Source organism: Gorilla gorilla, chromosome 6, assembly GCF_029281585.2.
Source record: "Gorilla gorilla gorilla isolate KB3781 chromosome 6, NHGRI_mGorGor1-v2.1_pri, whole genome shotgun sequence".
In the NCBI taxonomy this organism is placed as follows: Eukaryota; Metazoa; Chordata; class Mammalia; order Primates; family Hominidae; genus Gorilla; species Gorilla gorilla.
In genome coordinates this window covers 132,469,660-132,490,055 of record NC_073230.2, presented here as the reverse complement: position 1 = coordinate 132,490,055, position 20,396 = coordinate 132,469,660, and the positions used below count along the sequence as shown (strand labels likewise).

At 33.8% G+C, this 20,396-nt stretch overlaps 1 protein-coding gene and 1 non-coding gene across 4 annotated transcripts in view; both read left to right on the top strand.

Moving 5' to 3' along the window:
* The window catches only part of IQUB (IQ motif and ubiquitin domain containing), an 82,494-nt gene extending 62,412 nt beyond the window's left edge, over window positions 1-20,082 (top strand). For all 3 annotated transcript variants that reach the window (XM_031012636.3, XM_063708755.1, XM_055347341.2), the window contains 5 exons: window positions 3,373-3,543; window positions 7,750-7,926; window positions 11,145-11,393; window positions 15,185-15,370; window positions 19,815-20,082. In XM_031012636.3, coding sequence (XP_030868496.2) covers window positions 3,373-3,543; window positions 7,750-7,926; window positions 11,145-11,393; window positions 15,185-15,370; window positions 19,815-19,997 — 966 coding nt within the window. In that variant the 3' untranslated portion in view covers window positions 19,998-20,082. The remainder of the gene's footprint in view (window positions 1-3,372; window positions 3,544-7,749; window positions 7,927-11,144; window positions 11,394-15,184; window positions 15,371-19,814) is intronic.
* LOC115935417 (U6 spliceosomal RNA) lies at window positions 14,660-14,766 on the top strand. Its single transcript, XR_004071052.1, has one exon. It is a non-coding gene; the product is annotated as a U6 spliceosomal RNA (small nuclear RNA).
* Window positions 20,083-20,396: the final 314 nt, after the last annotated feature.

The window sequence follows — 20,396 nt, the reverse complement described above, 5'->3', positions numbered from 1 at the left end:
AAAAGCCTAGGCTTGAAGATCAAGTTATCTGTTTTGGCAGAAATACATCTAAGTATAAAAACAGCTTTGCTGAACAGATTTTTTAATATCTTTTCAGTGCCAGCTCTAGGGAACTTGAACTTCAAATCTAGGATTCTTTGATTGTATCACTTGGTTCCCTTTAATCTGGCTAACTCCTAGTTATTCTTCAGATTTCATCTTAGATACTTTCTTTTTACCAGTTAAGTGCTTCATAGCAACCCATAGTTACCTATTTATCTACAGTCATCAAGCGTACTCATCTTTTTTTCTAATTACTCATTTTCTTACCCTTCCATCCCATGAGATTTGAGAGTTCTTGAAACCAGGATAGTATTTTATCTACTCAGTGCCTAATACATTGATTAATGTATAGTAAACACAGTAAATATTTGTTGAATGAATGAAAGAGTATTGTAGACACTGTGAGATATATAGAACTACATGAGAAATTTCTTTCTCTTTCTTTCCTTTTCTTTTCTTTTCTTTTTTCTTTCTTTTTTTTGAGATGGGGTCTTGCACTGTTGCCCAGGCTGGAGTGCAGTGGTGCAGACTTGGTGCACTGCAACTTCCACCTCCTGGGTTGAAGCAATTCTCCTGCCTCAGCCTCACAAGTAGCTGGGATTACAGGTGAGTGCCACCGCACTCAGCTAAATTTTGTGTTTTTAGTAGAGATGAGTTATCACCATGTTGGCCAGGCTGGTCTCGAACTCCTGACCTCAAGTAATCTGCCCGCCTTGGCCTCCCAAAGTGCTGAAATTACAGGTGTGAGCCACCGTGTCCAGCCGAGAAATTTATTTCTCATACTCTTTTGGGAGAAATGGAATTAGCAAACATAAAACAATTATAAAGCAATTTGGATCCAAATTTCATTGCCTGTAGTCACTGAAATAGAGACATTGTATACTTGTGTGTTTTTACAAGTGCAATAGGATTTCACATACAAGTGATATAATTGTTTCAAACTATAGTAGTTAGAGGAATCTTTATGGAAGAGGTAGGGTTTGAGTTCAAAATGGAAAGGTGGAAAGGACTTAGATGAAGAATGTATTTGGAAACCAAGATCTAACCACATTATGCTATATTTGTTAGGGCTAAAAACTTGCGGGGGAAGACAGAGTTAAATCAGTCTATCAACTGAAAAATACAATGTGATAGGTAAAGTAGGTGTTTCATAAAAAGGTCATTGTATTTGAATTATTACAAATGAAATAATTTACCACCATGCAGATCAAAAGGTGTTGTCCAAATTACTGGAAGAAAAGCAATTGCATTTAATACAGCAAACCTGAGGAAAATTGTATGCAAAGATTAAGACATTGGTTAGACTTTAGAATATTACAGCATGAAACTTAGCCCTAGCCTTTAAAAACTTTTTAAAAAGAGCTTTAAAATAAGCATCAAACTTCAGTAACACTCTGAGGCCTACCCAAAATAAGGCTATATGCATTTAAAAATTATTTTATTTCTAAGTGATGAGAATTGAATGATAAAATATTTTATTATTGAGCTATTTTCCTTATAAGCTTTTAATCAATCTTAATTATATCAGTCTGATAATAATACATTATTTAATATTGAATTTATGCTGTAACAATTTAAATTAATTATAGGGCTGCAGCTTCTCATTTACTGGATTGAAACTGGAGCTGAGAATCTAAAGTTTCTGATGAAGATTCCTACCTCTGAATAACATTCATTTTGGCTTTGATCTGAATATGATGCCATTACTTTGAGAATATATCAAATATAGTTGTTTTTAAGAGGTAGCTTTGCAGTTCTCAATGTGATTTAGCTAATGTGAAATATAAAAAATTAGTTGTAAATTGATGTTACAACTAAAATTCCCTCCTGATACTGTCATTGTTTTTTTCTTTTTTTTTTTTTTTTGAGACAGAGTCTTGCTCTGTCGCCCAGGCTGGAGTGCAGTGGCGCGATCTCGGCTCACTGCAAGCTCCGCCTCCCAGGTTCATGCCATTCTCCTGCCTCAGCCTCCCGAGTAGCTGGGACTACAGGTGCCCGTCACCACGCCCGGCTAATCTTTGTAGTTTTAGTAGAGACGGGGTTTCACCGTGTTAGCCAGGATGGTCTCGATCTCCTGACCTCGTGATCTGCCCACCTCGGCTTCCCAAAGTGCTGGGATTACAGGCGTGAGCCACCGCGCCCAGCCTACTGTCATTCTAAATACAGTTTTATATAATGTCTCTATTTGGTTAGTCCATATTCCTGATGATCTGTTCCAATACATAGAGCTTCCATTTAAACCTTACATTAGATCACATCTAAGATTTAAATGTTTGCAAGTATGGTGTAAATTGTATTACAAGGACACCAGAGCAATTACAGTTAACCTACAAAAACATCCAACATGTTTTTGAAGAATTGTCATGATCAACATAGTCTTGTTTCTGAAAAATTATCATTAGGGAAAGAAACTGAGCAGCTTCGTACCCTAAAGTGGAAGAGCTAATAGACAGTAAGTGTTCACTGTGAAATTTCTGGGTGAATGCATCTCCTCTAAATGTCCCTGTCAGAGGGAACAGAAGCAGTGGCAAACACAGAGGTATCATCGTTAAAGATTATCCTGTTTCCTGAGTCGGTAGAGGACTAATTTCACCTCCTGTCTCTAATCTCTGAATTCTTAGCCTGGGAGTCCTCAGATGAGCTTCAGGGCAAGTGAACTTCATTTTTGGCCCTTCATTTAGGAGGTGGGCTAGGTTGGGAGGCACCAAGCCAGATTTGGAAATAGGAAGTGAGAATCTTAGCCAGCATCAGGGAGGCAGGAACCACAGCCCAGCACTGTTAAGATAGCAATATAGCTCTTTCACTATGGACATCTGCTTTGAGAAGAATTTTGAACTTCTTATAGAAGTATTTTTATAGGACATTAAACCATAACTCACAGAGTCCCTTTTTGGTATATCTTTAGGTCTAAATATATTGAGGATTGTCATAATTACTCTACAAAAGTTATCTTCAATTGGCAAGGCAGGATCAAGACATATTTATATACACTCAATATAATTGAACCAAGCAAATAATTGTCCTCATGGGGTTAATGAGTAATTCCATACATCTCTCAAACAATTCAACATAAAAAACTAGTAGCAAATCCTGAATATTGTAGAAGTGTATGAAATTCTACAGACTGAATAACTGTCATTCTTATTTGTTTTTTTCTAAAATATTTTACTTTTGCCTGATCTGCAAATTCTTAAATTAATTTTCATAAGCTTTAGCAATACTTTAGTTATAAAGCACATGATATTAAGGTAGACTTTTAGTAGAAGGAGCAAAATTGTTATACGTAGTTTCTAATTAACTGACAATTATAAACATAATATTATTTTTAAGTGTTCAGCTCCAAAAATATGGAGAACCCCTAATGGCAAAACAATTGAGATGGATACGCAGTTCACCATCAGAGCCAGAGAGCTGCAAAATATCTATAAGTGTATTATGCTGAAAAATATCTCCCAAGATGAGAGGTTGGATGTGCTGTTAACTCTTAAACACACTGTAAAGGTATGTTAACTTTCTCTTAGTTTGGGGGTAGAGTTCACTGTCAATAAAAAAAAATTAATGAAATACTAAAACAAGTAAAGTGTTTTACATTAAGAATTGTTTTGGTATCATTTGGGAAGGATGTGGTTTATGCATTAATATTTACCTAAAAGTTCTCAAAATATGTTATAATACATAATAAATGTAAATATAATGAATGTAAATATATCTTTATGCAATGAATGCAAATACATGCAGTATAGCATGAGATTAATAATTATATAAACAGCAATTATAATCTACATATTTTTACATTTTTCAGTGAAAAATTGATTTTTAGCAGTTTTAAAGCAGCACCATTGTATTTTTATCTTTTTTCTCATCAATTATTGATTTTCTGTGTTCTTAATCCTACTTTTAATGAAAACAAAGTTAGTGGATGTCACAGATCAAATTTTCCCAAGAAACAAGAAACAAACTCAGAGATGGGGTTTATATTCAGGAAGTTTGTTGGAGAGTGCTATCAGGATAATTCCTGTGAGGCAGTAGAGAAATCAGAATCGGGAGGATAGAGAAATTAAATTGTGGTGGATTCTGAACAATGACTTCAGCCAGTGTCACGGGGAATTCTAAAACTGGAAAGGCCATCCAGAGTTGTCCTGAATTTAGGCAAGGGGCCAGGACAATTTACTCTCACTTTGACCACGTATTGGATGGGCTGCCCCAGAAGGGCATAGCTTTGGATGAGATAAATTTCTTTAATAGAGAGCAATTCTCAGAAAGAGCCTCGCTTGAGAGTTGTCAGCCAACAATCTGCCAGGATGGGGAGAATACACACACTGCTGCCTGGATCCACTTCATGTTGTAGGTTTTAGGATTAGCTCCTCTGGATTTAGATAGGCCCCAAAGCAAGGTTAAGAAAAACTGCAGCCCCTAGTGTAGTCATTGGCTTTAAGGCCACAAGAGATACTCACTGTTTCCTTCCTCTACTATCTATTTTAGATTTCCTTCTCCCTGAACTAGCATCTTGACTGGTCCAGGTGACCCACTTTTTGGAGTGACTTGCATCTTGAGAGGTCTGAACCACAGGTCACTATGCTTTTCTCAGTCTGAGGCTACCAGACTTCCATTTACTGTCAAAATCAGGCAAAGATATACCAAGAAATGCCCATTACCTGGGTGCCAAACATATTCTTCTCTGTCCCTATTGGGTAATAACTGCACCATTGCCTTTTGAAGATCAGAGTCAGTTACCTCTATAAGCAAGAAAACACTTGCCTTGCCCGCAGGTCTCTTGGCCTGCGGAGCTTAGGCATTAGTTGTAGCTCAGAGTTTAATAGGACTTGCGCTATGTCTTACATTAGAAGCATTTTTCCTCCAGGAATTAGGACCTCTAAACTTGAAGAGTCCAGAGTTACAGGGGCAGGAAGCAAACATTTCCCAAGTAGTAATTGGGGCCATTTTTACTTTCACCTCCTCTGTTCCCAGACAAGGGCAGTTCAGGGGCTTCCACTTGGTCTTCCTCATCATGATAGCTCTTACTCCACAGGTCAAGAAATCAAGGGTAGTGAGGCTGTGCCAACTATCAAGTATTCTATTCCAGTTATATATTCAAGGACCAGGGAAATAGATGCTGGGTGGCCCAGTAGATCCATTATGAGCTGGACCTGGGCCAGGACTTGATTTAATTTTTGTTTTCACATACCCCAGACTCTCACAGGATCCTGGGTCTTTATAATGCCACAACAATTAGTCATTTGATTCAGTATGTCCCTGAGAAGAAACATGACCTTAGATGAGGCAGTTTGTTTTCAGCTGATGGTAGCTGTCTATCTGTAGGCAAGATGGCTCTCTTCAGCACAGGGAATTCTCAGAGAGGCTCAGTGGAGAGCTATCAGCTACCACAACCTGCTGCTGAGAGTCTGCTTCAGTGCTGAAGTAGGGCTGATCTGGGCAGCACGCTCGAACATTCATTACAATGAATATGTTGTCTACATTCCTAATTAAAAGGGAAACCCTACTGTTATTAGGACCATTGGTATAGCTCTTGCATTTTATAGCTCAAATTAAAGGAAATATTGAGCTTACATTATGGTCAGTGTAAATAAATTAAATAATTTATATTATTTTATTTAATTTATCCTGACCATAATGTAAGCTCAATATTTAATGTAAGCTTATATAATAAGTGGGCAATACAGGTAAAAAGTATTTGGGTTCTGAATTGTGCTTGTGAGTTCTCAAGTTAATAAGACACTTGGCAGATGTTCGTTCAGTATAGCATAGAAATATAGGTTGTTTCTGTGTGATCATCTGTATTAACTAAAGTTTATACACAAGCAATGGATTAGGTAACTGCATGGTCAGTCTATTTTGGTCATCGATATGGCCCAGATTGCCAGAACATATAGGCATAGATATTGTAATGAAAATCAGTGGTTCACTATATATAACAACTGAAAACTATCAGCCATATTTAGGTCCATCTAAGTGAGCTACATGATTACAAACCTGAGAATTTCATAAGCATAACATTTTGATACCCTGTGTAGGTTTCTTTACTCCTAACTGTAAAGAACGCTCTTTCTGTGGATGAGTTTGTGTGTCTGTCCTCCAAGGCACACAAAACTCTTAAAACACATTAAATAATTGGGTAAATGGTTCTTCCAGGGAGACAGCATTGACTGCCTTTTTTCTGGACTACCTTTTCAAAGATGTTTGTGTAGTGACCCACCTTGAAAGACAGAGATAGGTAGGGAGGGAGAAGCAATAGGTCCAGAGGTAGGAAATAAACATGATACTTATAGAGGGCAGTAAAAAGACCAGATTGGCAAAAAGAGAGTGCATAGGGAATACAATATAAATCCTGACATAATTAGGACCAGTAATAAAAAGGCCAAAGGATGGACTCATAAAAGGCAAATTATGCATATCTTAATATGTTTAGTATGAAATATTCATATATACATTTACTTGAAAATATTTTGATGGAGGATTAAAGTCTTTAAGTACAACTCAAATTCTGACTCTATTCATTTATGGCTGCACAACCTTAAAATAAGTTAATATTTATGAAAATCGGTTTTGTCATTTGTAAAATTAGTTGCTTTGAGAATATGTGTGTATCTATCTACATGTATGTAGATATATATACACACACATATATAAACATAAAAACTTAATGTAGTGCCTTACAAAGAGGGGGGCCTCAATAAATAATAGGTGTTATTTTGATGATAGTTACTAATACAGACCAGTGAATTTTAAGCCTCAGTACATATTAGAATCACCTGGAGAGCCTGAGAGAGGGACAGCATGAATGAATATGAGCATAAATGAGTATAATACCTAGGCCCCACTTCAGAGCAGTTAAATTAGCTCCTCAGGTATGAGGACAATATTAAAATTTTTAAAAATCTCCCTCAGGTCCTTCTAAAGTGCCTCCAGGACAAAGGACCACTGATGCAGACTCTCGTATTAGCCTTACCAACTATGTAGTACAAAGTACAGAAGAGCATTATTTTACAGTTAATGACTTTATCTTCTGACTCCTTCATTCAAGCTGTGTATCTTCCAGTTTTCACTTGGGCCATTGGAGGACCTTATAAATATTTCTTCATTAATTGCTTGTTACTTGTGGCTTTGTGGCTTTTTCATCCAACCACACTCATTTCTATTACTTTATAAAAAATATTGTGACCTATAATAAATAGACAGAAAAGTGAATAAAATATATACGTACAGTTTAACAAATATTAAACAGGAAGTTGCCAGTGTTTCTGGTGTCCTCTTTTCCCTTCAAATTACAATTCCTCTTGTCATCTCCTAGAAGTGACTATCATACTGACTTTCATGGTAGTCATTTTCTTGATTTTTCTTCATAGTTTTACCACCTCTGTATAAATCTTTAAATAATATGGTTTAGTGTTGCTTATTCTTGAATTTTATTTGACAGAATTGTACTGTATCTGTTATTTTGTACCTTAAGTATTTTGCTTAAAATTAATTTGTAAGATTTAAGTTTTTGTTGTATATAGTACAATACTATATATACAACAAAACTATATATACCACAAAAAATGAACTATTAGTTTTGCCAATTTATACTCCTATTGGCAATGTTTCATTTCTTTAGGAATGTAGATTTTGGTTTGTTTTGGTGGCAGTTTGAAAGTGAACTTAGTGATTTGTAAAATTTTATACCATATATTTTTGTGTTTTATATAGGAACATGAATGTAAACTCACTCAGGAAATTCTAGAATTGATTGACAGAGAGGTTGACCTTATGATGAGAGGAGTCAAACATCATAACCTTGAAGGACTCAGAAAAAGAATTGCGACACTCTTTTTTCATTATATCAAAACACCTCTGTTTAATCCTGAAGTTGCAAAATACCTTAAGGTATTCTACATTTTTCTCTATATTCCTGTTTCAAAATCCTAAGATGTGGTATAGTAAATTGAAGTATATTCAAATTTTGCTTTAACACTTTACTTGGGAGTCCATGTGGAATACCATCTTATTGGTAGTATCTCCTTTGAATGATATTTTGTTATGTTGGTAAATTAAACTTACTCATTTGACTTATGTGTATTTCCAACCTTCAATTATTTCCTAATCTCTTCACCAACTTTCCAACTGAATATTGCATTACGTTGAATGTATTATGATTTCTCACGCCTCCATGGCTTTGTACATACTGTTGGTTTCCCCTGGAATGCTATTCACTATTTACCCAGCCAATTCCTATTCATTTTCTAAGACTCAATTCTCATCTCTTCTCCTTCATGAGGCCTCACAGGGAGTTAAATTCTTTTTTTCTGAGATTCCATGTTATACCTTGTTTGTGTTCCTTATAACACTTATCACAAAGTTATAATTATTACTGAACAGGTCCATATGGATATTCTGAGAGAACTTCAAATGTAACATATTTGAATTACACTATCTTCTCCAACTCCAGCGTCGTTAGGCTTCTGTGGCTCTCTAAAGCCAAGACAAATGCTTCATTGCCTTCTTACTGTGCAGAGCTATTTAAAACACTATTAGCAAAACTCTTGGGGTAGAGTATGTTGTCAGAGAATTATAGTTTTATTTCAATGATTATATTTAGTTAAAATTTACTTAAAAAGCTGACTAAACATCTTTAGCTTTTTTGAAAAAACAAAATCTCATATTTAGTCAAAACTTCTAGAAGAATAAAAATTGCTTAATTTTTATATTTTTTAAATTGATTTTTAAAAACCTGATTGTATTGCAAAAAGAATATTAAAATATAACAAAAGTCCAAGAGAAAAAGTTCCCATTATATTATTTCTTACTCAAACCAGTGTTTCATTTGTCTGAGCCACCTTCTTTCTCTGTAGACTTATTCAGTTTATATTTGGAGTAATACAATTGATAGAGTTTCTACAATTTTACATAATGTTATATCATTTTATTTATTTTTAAAATTTGTCTTTGGTAAAATTTACTCTTTTTGGTAAGTTCTGAAAAATGTATAGAGTCATGTAACCAGTAGCACAGTCAAAATAAGAAATGGTCCTATCAGCCCCCAGAATTCTCTCATGCTGCCACTTTGTAGTCAGCTTTTTCCCTAACTTCCCAATCCTTGGCAAACACTGATATGTGTTTTATTTTTATAGTTTTATCTATTTCAGAAGGTCATATAAATGGAATCATACTATATGTAGTCTTTTGAGACTGACTTCTTTCACTTAGCATATTGCATGGATTCACCCATGTTTTTGAATGTGTCAGTGGTTTGTTTTTATAGCTGAAAAATATTCTAATATCTGGATATACAAGAGTTCTTTAAAAATCCATTCACAGTTGTAGGACATTTGGATTGTTTAGAGAGTTTTGGTCTTTTATGAATAAAATCATTACAAGCACTAGATATGAGTTTTTGGGTAAATTGATTGTTTTGGGGTAAATTCCTAGAAAGTGGCATATTGAATCACATGGTAAATGCATGTTTACTTTAAAAAGAGACAACCAAACATTTTTTTCCAAACTGACTGCACCATGTTGCGTTTCTGCCTGCAGTATATGACAAATATATTAATTAAGATAAAGGATTTAAAGTTTGTTCTTGAATCTAGGACACATCTATGGATTATCCTGTACTTCTTTTTTTGGGGGAATATACTCTTTAATATCTCAAACTACTGGCTGGATTTAAAAGTTACTGGCTTTAAAAAGGAATGGCTCATTTGCACATTTTTAGTTTGCATAGTGGGAGAAGAATTTGAAGGAACACCACTACCCCCACAACCACTTTTTGGGAGTAGGTACTCTGGAGAATTCATAGAGTTTAATTCTGTAGCTTAAATGGAGCCCTCTGTCATCATAATCATAATAAGAATGAGTTATTTTTTTCTTGCACAATTTCAGATGGGTGGAGAATATCTTTCCATGACATTATAGTAAATGCTCCATCTATAATGGAGACGTGTGCTAACGTGTTTTCATGAGGTTGACTGATATATTTGCTAATTTAATGCCTAGGAGGCATGAAGATAAAATAATCATTCAAGATAAACAAAATGTGTAAATCTCAGAATAAGAAAAGGAACCAGATAAGTTGTCTTCTTGATCTTTGATCATACACCTAGATCACTCTTCTTTTCTCTCGAAGAATTGACTGCCTTTTAAATTTACATATTTTCTTATCTCCCAAAATTACAAGACAAGGGACAATGAAGTTTTCAAAGAATATTACCCTTTGGGAAGATGGAGCGTTTAGGAAAAGTAACACAGAGTAGAGGGGAAGGTGCAGAAAGGTAACAGATAGATATTCAGAACAAAGTAAAACATTAGAAGGGATTATAATGGTAAATATTTTAAATCCACATTGAGTAAGAGAAAAAATTTATAGAATATTGATGTCCATTTCCTTCTTTATAAAAATATTTTTTGAAAGTCTTATATATCACATGCAAACTCTGTTGCTGCTTGATCTTTACTTTCATGGAAACCAGAGGTACCATAAATTAGGAAAGACTGGCATATATATGTCTTGATTCAGTTTGTGTTGAAATGTTCACAATTCACTCATTCATTCATGGTACTTTAGCCCATAGTGAATAATTGGATTGATTATTTTATGGTAGAATTACTTTCTGTCTATTGCTTTAGACATAGAATTTCAAACTTTGAAAATTAATCATTTGAACTAATCTAAATTTATTTTGAAGATAAATTAAATGAGAAGAACAATTGGGTTAGTGGGTTTTTACTTATATGCGAATCTAGCTATAGAAATAACTAATGTAATATAGAACTGAAAAAAATCTAAATTTTCCTAACAATAAAAAGCCTCTTCCTACTATTTTTTTCAGTCAATTAATTTTATAAGTGATTTTACCACAAATATCTAAGAACTGATGAATAACAGATTTTCAATATTTTGGCAGGATGAATAAATACTGCTTGAAATTTAGATTTTCTATAGGATAAGAAGTTCAGGGAAAAATAAAATTTTAGAAATTAGCCAACTTTTTTTTTTTAATCTCATTCTAAGATAAGTAAGTTAGCCTTTGATGCTTCCATTGGTTGGGACCATATTTGGCCTGGCCTGGCTTTTTAGACCTTTTTTTTCTTTTTTTACTATTTAGGTCCCTCAAGACCCTTTGAAATTTTATAAGAAGATTTACTTTTGCCACAGTTGCCAGCTTTATTTGCCTTCTACAGAATTTTCTGTATCATCCACCTCACGCCGCATATACCGGTGTCGTAACTGCATTAGCCTTCAGAATGAGGCTCAAAAACGAGAATCATTTTTGAAGTACAAATGTTTACTTCAACAGCTCTACTATACAGAAGCTGATTATGAAGATGATTCTAAAATTGCTTTCTTGATGCAGGTATGGTCAATAATGGGTGCCAATTATAGCTGAAGCTTGTCAAGGAGGCTATCTTGCAATCTTATGTATGTTTGTGTGTGTGTGTGATTGTTTAATGACTCTCTATTCCACTAGACTGTAAGCTCTGTGAGGGCAGGAGTATGCTTTTTTTCCCTCCTGCTCACCATTATACCTCTATAACCTAATACAGTACCAAGTTTTTATTTAAGGCCCTCAATATTTGTTGAATGAATGAATGACTTTTACAGAAACTGATGTTACATATACACATACTAGTGTTTATGAATAATAGTAATAATTAGTGTAAACCAAATGTGACCATAATGGTAAATAACACCAAAAGTGAAAGCTAAGGCTTATAGAAAGTAAAAAAAAAAAAAAAAAATACCTTAGGGAAAGGCTTTGATACTTGTCTATGTAAAGTGTTGATATGATACCACACAACTGGAAAGTTTCTGGCCAGAGTTCTTTTGGATGAATCATTGCATTGGATCATTGACCCTATGTAATCTGCTTCTCGTAAGAACTTCTAGCTCTGTGAGAGGGTGGAGCCTGTGAGATCAGGAATTCTGACCTGAATTCCTAACTTAACCACTACTTTGGTCTCTTTGGTTATTCCATGACTTCTATTGGGTTTAGGCCAGAAGATAGTCTGTGTCTCTACAAAATAAAAACAAATTCCTGACACTGTTTGGACTTAGGTAAGCAAGTGAGAAAACAGAAGGACTTACTTGTTGTTGATATGGCTACCCAACATTAGCCATTTATTAATAAAAGTATATTATAGAGCACAATTGACCTCATTAATGATATTTGTGTTCACAGACTGTCAAATAAGGACAAATTTTCTGTAAATTAGTTGCTAATTAAAATGAACTAAATTGTATTTAATACCAAATAGGAAAATAGGCACTACTATGAATAGAAAACTTTATAGAGATTAAAAAAAAGATACCAAATGTGATGTGCTTTGTTAAAAAATTCTTCTAAATCAGTAGCTTTCAAACTTTTAAATCTCAATCTATAGTAAAAATGTATTTTTATGACAACCTGATATAGGCATGCATGATAATTCTCAATACTCAGTACCTATATGGCTTTACACACTTTATTGAGTTAATCAACACAAAAATCCTATCAAAATAGGCATTATTTCCATTCTGCAGGTGAGGAAAGGGAAGCACTGAGTGGTTGACTAACTTGTCCAAGTTTATGCTACTAAGTACCAGCACCAGGATTGAAAACTAGGCAGTCTGATTCCCAGCATCCGTACATGTAAACACATGCTATTCTGCCTCAGAAATAAAAGTTTCCAAAATAATGTTTATCTTTACCCCTATGGATGTACTCTGATATTTTCTATTCAATCTCAGTCTACTTATTCTGATTTCCATTTGGAAAACTTTGGTATCACCCAAGAGGTAGCAACCCACAGTTTGAAAAACACAAATTAAAATGATTACATATTTTGTCCAATAGAATGAATATTTTGTTAATAAATTTGATGTTTATTTCAGCTTAAATTCTTATTTGCTACTTTTATTCAGGAATTATTGACATGACAGATGTATATTTCCTTGTAGAGAATCTTAGATGTACTAGGGCTTTAATGTAAGTCACCAACAAGTGCTGCCTCAATATTCCATGTTGTATTAGTCAGATTTCTCCTGAGAAACAGAACCAATAGAAAATGTTATACATATATGTTATATATATATACATATAAGGAGATTTGTTACAAGGAATTTGCTCACATAATTGTGGAGGCTGGTAAGTCTAAAACCTAAACAGCTGATGGCCCAGTTCAAGTCTGATGACCAGCAGGCTGCTATAGAGCCAGGAGGAGCCAGTGTCTCAATTCAATGGCCATTAGGCAGGAACAGTCTTCCTTACTTGGGGACAGGGTGAACTTTTTGTTCTATTCAGGCCTTCAACTGATTGGATAAAGCCCACTCACATTATGGAAGATATTCTGCTTTACTCAGTCTACTGACTTAAATGTTAATCTCATCCAAAACTACCCTCACATAAACACCAGAATACCGTTTGACCAAATATCTGGGTATCCGGTGGCCTCATCAAGTTGATGTAAAATCAACCATTACACATATTGAATGAAAAAAATTCTAGGGGAGCATTGTAACCTTTCAGATAAGGATAATCTCCATTAGATGTGATTTAACTTCAATACCATATCTGTGTAGGGTTTTGGTCTCTTATATTACTTTTCCAATGTCTAGGATTAGCAGACAAATATGAGTGTCCAGTAGCTTCCCCCCCTTGTAATTGGTGTAGTTTTGATTAATATTTATTTCAGTAATAGTATTTGAGGCATAATTTGAATGTTTGAACATTCTCATAAATAGTAAATCTTGTGGACAATAGCAAAGATTAGCATATGTTAAATGTGAACATGATGCCATGTAAAATGAAAAGGTGAAAGTTAATATATATAAAAAGTAAACATTCTGCTTAGACAAGAGATTTGAGTGCTGTACTAGTCACCTCGTTTATCTGTAATGCATACAAATACTGCCCAATATAATAGGCAATAGTATTGCTCTGTTACTGCAAAAATTTCAAGTACAATGACTACTTGAAAGGTAGAAAGCTCTTAGAGACTGTCAACCACACTTATGTGCACATTTGACATTTACATGCAAATAAACACGTTATTCTGTATGATACAATTTCAAAATTATTAGTACAGTTGAGCAACTAAATTAAAAACAAAAATGTAAGCAAGATGCATTTTGAATGTAAGTAAAATATATAAAACATTGAATTTTAAAGGTCTATAAATTTATTTTTCATAGCAGCTGTGTACAGAGTATTGTCTTTTTTAGCATTAAGTAAAAGCTAGAATGCATTAGTTGAGCTTAATATATTGAATTACCAATTTATGAAATACTGTTGTAGCTGATGATGACAGGTTCTTTTTGTTTTTTACTTTGGCAGATTGTTTAGGTTTTGTGTACTCATTTTACAGAAAATATTTCTGCTCTCACACTTTTTCACAGAAGCTTTTTAAAAAAATGTTCTTTTTACATGCTTATACTTTGTTGAGTTTGTCCCTCTCTGGCAATTCTAAATTTATAATGCAGACCTCATGATAAAAAGTCATTCCAAGAGTTTTAGCTGATAAAATTTATGTTTTTAAAAAAGTTTTAAACAGCTATTTCATTACCCCTCTTTTTGATTAAAACAACCAAGTCTTTTAATTAACACTAAGTGAATTACTTATCTTTATTAAATCTCAAGTTCCTGTGTTTGCTTCAGCAGCCCATATACTGAAATTGGAACCATATAGAGAAGATTAGCATGGCCCTTGGACAAGGATGACATGCAAACTTGTGAAGTGTTCCATATTAAAAAAAAAAAAATCTCAGCTTCCTCATTTGTAAAACATCAGTAAAAGGTTTTAAAAGGTCCCTACAATGGCCCTGAAATTAAGATGGTACTTACTAATGAATTTTAAAAATCATTCAATACCGTATGTTTATTATGGTAACATTATAGTATTATTAAAATTATATTCAGGTAAAATTAGCATACTGAAATGAATTTATACTGCTTACTCTGGTTTAGAGATGGGGACGCAACTGTGAGACTGATAATGTAATTTAGGCAAAATGAACAGAAGTTTAGTGAAAAATAAGGGGCTATGTGTCATTGAAACCTAGTGAATAATAATTCACTTAAAAATACTCTATAATTTAATTATTTGCTCAAGTAATATAATTTAAACAAATTTAAACTACATTGTTTTTAAAACTTGCTTTGACATGCAGCTACAAGACATTCAGTACCTGACAGAGAACATCTGGGCGTCCCGGTCAGTCCTCAGTGCCTGCGACAATCTCAGTGATCTGGTCATGGTCAGATGGAATAAATCCCTGGAGTGGTCCCCCTGGAACTGTATTCTTCTTACCAAAGATGAAGCGGCTGCTCATCTCAAGCTAACAAGTATTGAAGAGGTAAGAAAGTTGAATTTTATTTGGGAAGTTAATTTAATCATTGGAATTATTAGCGATAACTGGACTGCCTTCTAATATATTCCATGCTTAAATACTTCCATCAGATTAAGAAACAGAACTTATGGATTAACAGCAAAAAAATTTATGGATGGCATATATGGCACAGATTAAATAAAAGGTATATATAAGAGATTTGAACATATTACAAGTCGTAAACATCATACCAGTCTCTCCTAATAGCAAGTTTAAGCACATTCCACGGTAAATTCCATGAAGGCAGTGATTTTGTTCGGCTTATTTACATCTATTTCTCTAATACCTACAATACTGCCTGTCACAGAATGGAGTTTATAAGTATTTGTTGAATGAATAAATGTGCATTACCACCAGATAGGTATTATGGAACCCAGAATCTGTCCTTCTTTGATTAATTATCATGAGTCTGCTTAAAAACACCCAACTCTCAAATTTTGTTCATAATTTTGTGCTCTAAATGGCAATCATACTGATGGGGTGTAGTTTTGATGCTCCATTTTTCATTTGCTTCCAACTTGCTGGGAGTGGAGCAAGCACTGTAAACATTAAATGCCATTTACTGTAATTTTAGTAACTTACATGATGCAATCTGTAAAACATTTTGATGGGTAAATTGAGGGACTCCTGAAGAGTTCGTAGAGAGCTCCATTTACACTAGGTTTAGGATCCCGAGAGTTAATACTGATTCTCTGCATTCTTTAATTCCACACAAGGTGTCAGCTAAAAGAAAGTAAAGAAATGACAAAATGCAGTAGTTGTTTAAAATAGTGTGATTCCCTGTTTGTTTTTTTTTCAGTGGAACAAGGGGTGATGAATATAAAGATAAGAAACTAGCTAAAGTTTTAGTTTTTAAATATTTTTTTAGTTTTAAGAAGTCAGGCTAAGAAAAATTTCACTCTAGGGATTGAAAGAAAAGGTAGCAATAAGTTGAAGCTGTATTAAATGTTATATTTAGTAAACTAAGCTGCCTCATAAATATTTAATCACAGGAAGCATAGTCAATACTAGCAATATCATTTCATCTAGGACCCATGATGAGATTGAAGTTCATTCCCAAAGCTGATATTCCAGTGCTTCTTCAATTAATCCACACAACTCCCTTTGTGCATTTAATCAAATTACTGCAGTATCAAATTAAATGTTCTATTCACATGCATTTCTAATTTCAGAATGCCAGTCTTATCGAATTTCTGTAAAGGGCACCAAGATTTGCAAGCAGACAAACTGGAAAAACATTTGCCTTTTTTATGGTTTTGGGCTGATACAATCTTTTAACTATTAACTTTCAGCCCAGTTAAAGAGTAGTTTATATCTTGCAGAAAGATGGAGCATTTTCAGAATTTTCTTAATGTTCAGAGATATTTGCTTTCTTAAGAAGTTAAAAAAATACTTGCAAGTTAATATGAAACAGGTATAGGAAACGTGGAAAAACACTTTCATTAATGTGAACTTTAAGTGGAGCAGATTGATCTCTCCTTGTGTGCACACTGGCCAAAGTAGGAACAATCATGGACTTAAAATCAGTAATCCTGACCCAGTTAACTCAAATCTCTGTCACTGACAACTTTGCATTAAAACCTGCCCTCTTTGCTTCATAAATTTTTAGAAAGATTAGCTAAATAAGTGGAATCAGTAAAGAGGATAAAAGCAGCTCTGGCTCTGAATTCTAGCTTTACCATTCATGAGCTGGGAGAAATTGGACAAATTTGTGAATGTCTCAATGACCCAGCTTTCTCGTCTATAAAAAAGAGATAATCGTATCTCATCATAGGGAAGCTTTGAGTAGACCATTATTTAAAGCTTTCTGCATAGTTTTTTTTTGGCATGAATAAACTTAGGTAGTAACTATGAAAGCACTTTAAAAATTTTTGATGCATTTTATTTTTAATTTTGAAGCAATATATTATTGGCTTAGAATCTGAACAGAATAAAAAATGTAATGTAGAAAGTAAAGGTCTCAGAGGTTGAGGGAATAGGGGAGATTTGTTAAGGATACAAAAATTATAGCTAGATGGGAGGAGTGAGTTCTAGTACTGTTCTGTGGCACTGTAGGTTGTCTATAGTTAATTACAATATATGGTTTCAAATAGCTAGACGCAGCATATCGAATGTTCCCAGCACAAAGAAATGATAAATGTTTGAGATGAATATGCTAATTACTCTGATCATGATATATGTATCATCCCATCACTATGTACCCCATAAATATGTACAATTATTATCAATTTAAAAAATTTAAAAAACGACTGAATGAATAAATAAAGGGAGGCAAATAGACAAATCTCCCATGTAGAATTCCAAATAATTTATGTAGATACTCTCTACTCTTAAGGAGATGGAGAATAACTCTCTACCCTTTAAATGTGGGCTATACATAATAACTCCTTTCCAAAGACTATATTATGGATGGAAGGGGAGGACCTTTACAGTAGAGAAACCTGACAAGCACTACCTCAGCCAGGTAATCAAGATTAACAGCAGCAATGCTGTCATGCTGATGGTGTGTACCCTTGATATGATGTGAGGAGAAGGGCACTTCACCCCTTTGGTCTTCCTCCCCAAAACCCATCCCTTCAGTCTAATAATGAAGAAAACATAGGACAAACCCAGATTGAGAAACATTCAGGAAAATGTGGGTGTGGGGTATATGGGACCTTTCTGTAATATTCTTAGAACTATTTGTACACCCAAAGAATTTGTGAACATAGTTTAAAACCATCACATGGCTATTTCAAGAGAATGGACCTTATTTCAATGGGAAAAAAGTCTCTTGATGTCCACCCATCCCTATCTCCATGTTGCAATGATAACTACTATTTCTTAGGTATATAATAATCTATTGAAATCCTTCTGGAAGTTTTCTATGTGTGTGTAAATATATACACTTTTACTGTAGCAAGAATTTCATATTAAATGACTCTGAGATTTAGTTTCTTTGCTTTACTTAACAATATAAATAATATAATATGGAAATATATTCAGTTATTTAAGAGTTACTTATTAGTGCCTTGAACACATATATCATAATTTATCTCATCTTTAATAATTTATAGTACTGTAAAGGCACCTTGAAAACCTATAAAGTTCTGTACATGTGTAAGTTAATATAGCATAATAAAGTGTGTTCGTTTTTCTTGAATGAAATATGGGCTAAGAAGTGGTAGAAACAAAGTTAGATTAGCTCAAAAGATGAATATTTTAACCTAGTAAATTTTTCTGTTAAGAGGAAATTTTAATAAGCCCAGGATCCTCCTATATAATGCTTTCTGCTCCTTTGGTCCTTTCACCCAGGACTTTCTTTTATCTTTGATTTGACCTTCTGAAGAGACCTTTTTTGAGGGAATGTCTTATTCTCAGAAAATAAATTTTAGGAAGAAGTATAGGTAGTATTTGTGATTTGATTGAAAAGAGGGCCAATTAAGATTAATAGGTAATAGATTATATTTATTAATTTAACCAGAATTTACTTTTGAATGTGCCAAATACTGTACTAAGTAATTACAGAGAAACAAGAAAATTTAATGAATATAACTTTTTGTTGTCTCAGTTGCATTTAGGTTCAGCTACAAGAACAGAAAAAGCAATTTATAATGATTTAATCAAATGTGGGTTTAGTTTTCTTATGTAACAAGAAAGTTCAAAGGTTGGCAGTTTGGGGATAGTATGGTGGCTCCACCTTGTTCTCAGAAATTCAGGCCATCTCACTTTTTCCTCAGCCATATTTAATCTTCAGCTTTCTCTCTCATGCTTGGTGGGCTCTTAGTGTTAGGATAGCTAGTTCATCTTCTTCATTACATGTACCTCTCAGTAATGACAAAAGGCTAGAGGTGCTTGATAGGTGAGTCTTCCCACTCTCAAAAGTCCCTTTCAAAGGCTTTATTCAATTATATATATATAATTATATAAGGTTATATATATTGTGTATAATTAAATAATCTTGGAAGATATTTAGTTATCTCCTTAGATTCTTCTTGGTGGTGACAGTTTCTCAGACTTTCCTTGTTTTTTTTTTTTATTTTTGTTTTTTCTCACCTCAATATCTATAACATTAATAATACAATTATATATATTCTAACTAGATACCCCCAGTTAGAATAAGGGCTAAGAAAGCTAGACACGTCACACCCTATACAAAATCAGGCCTCCGGCTCAAATGGGAGAAAGAATGAATATTGAGTTGATAACTAGCAGTGGTTTAAACTTAGAGAAGTCAGAGGGAGAGTTGGGGAAAACTTCCAGGTTAAAGTATCATAGGAGCTGAGTCGTGAATGATGATAGACAATGTGAGAAAAATAAAGGTAGTCTGGGATGAAAGAATTGACAAGCAAAGGCACCGAGGCATGACAGTATTTTTACCTGGCAAAATATATCTGTGATATTTACTAGAATTTGATTTTTTTCTTTGCAGGGATATGAACGCTCATTTATTCACAAGATCAAACACAAACATATCCTGGCTAAGAACTATTTTTCTCAGGTTCCAGTGCTGGCTTCATTTATACTTGATGATGGTGAAATTGATGAGATCAGATGGAAGTATCACTCAGACACAACACCTAAGATTATAGAATCCCAGAGGCCTCCTCATTAGGTGATCCAGGAGTATTTGTTTGATGATTGGCATTTTGTTCACTGCTAATAGGGTAATACAGAGGTCACAGAGTATGGAAATGGAATTTAATCTGTTTATTGATTTTGTTTTTTGTTTTTCATAGTATTTTGAGTTATATAAAGAAAACATTTCTATATAAGTAAGTATTCTTTGTTAGGAAGTTAGTGCTAAATTGAAATGCAATTTTGTTACTGAAATTAATATTTTGGGGTAAAGAAAACATTTTAAAATGTGTTTTCACATTAAATTTTTAAAAATTTTTCAAGTATATTAGAGTTAAAATCTAACAACCAAATGAAAACTAGACAACTTTCAAGTTATTTATTTTAGATAGAATGTAGTTATAGGAAGCTAATCAGTATGTGGAGGGGAGGAAAC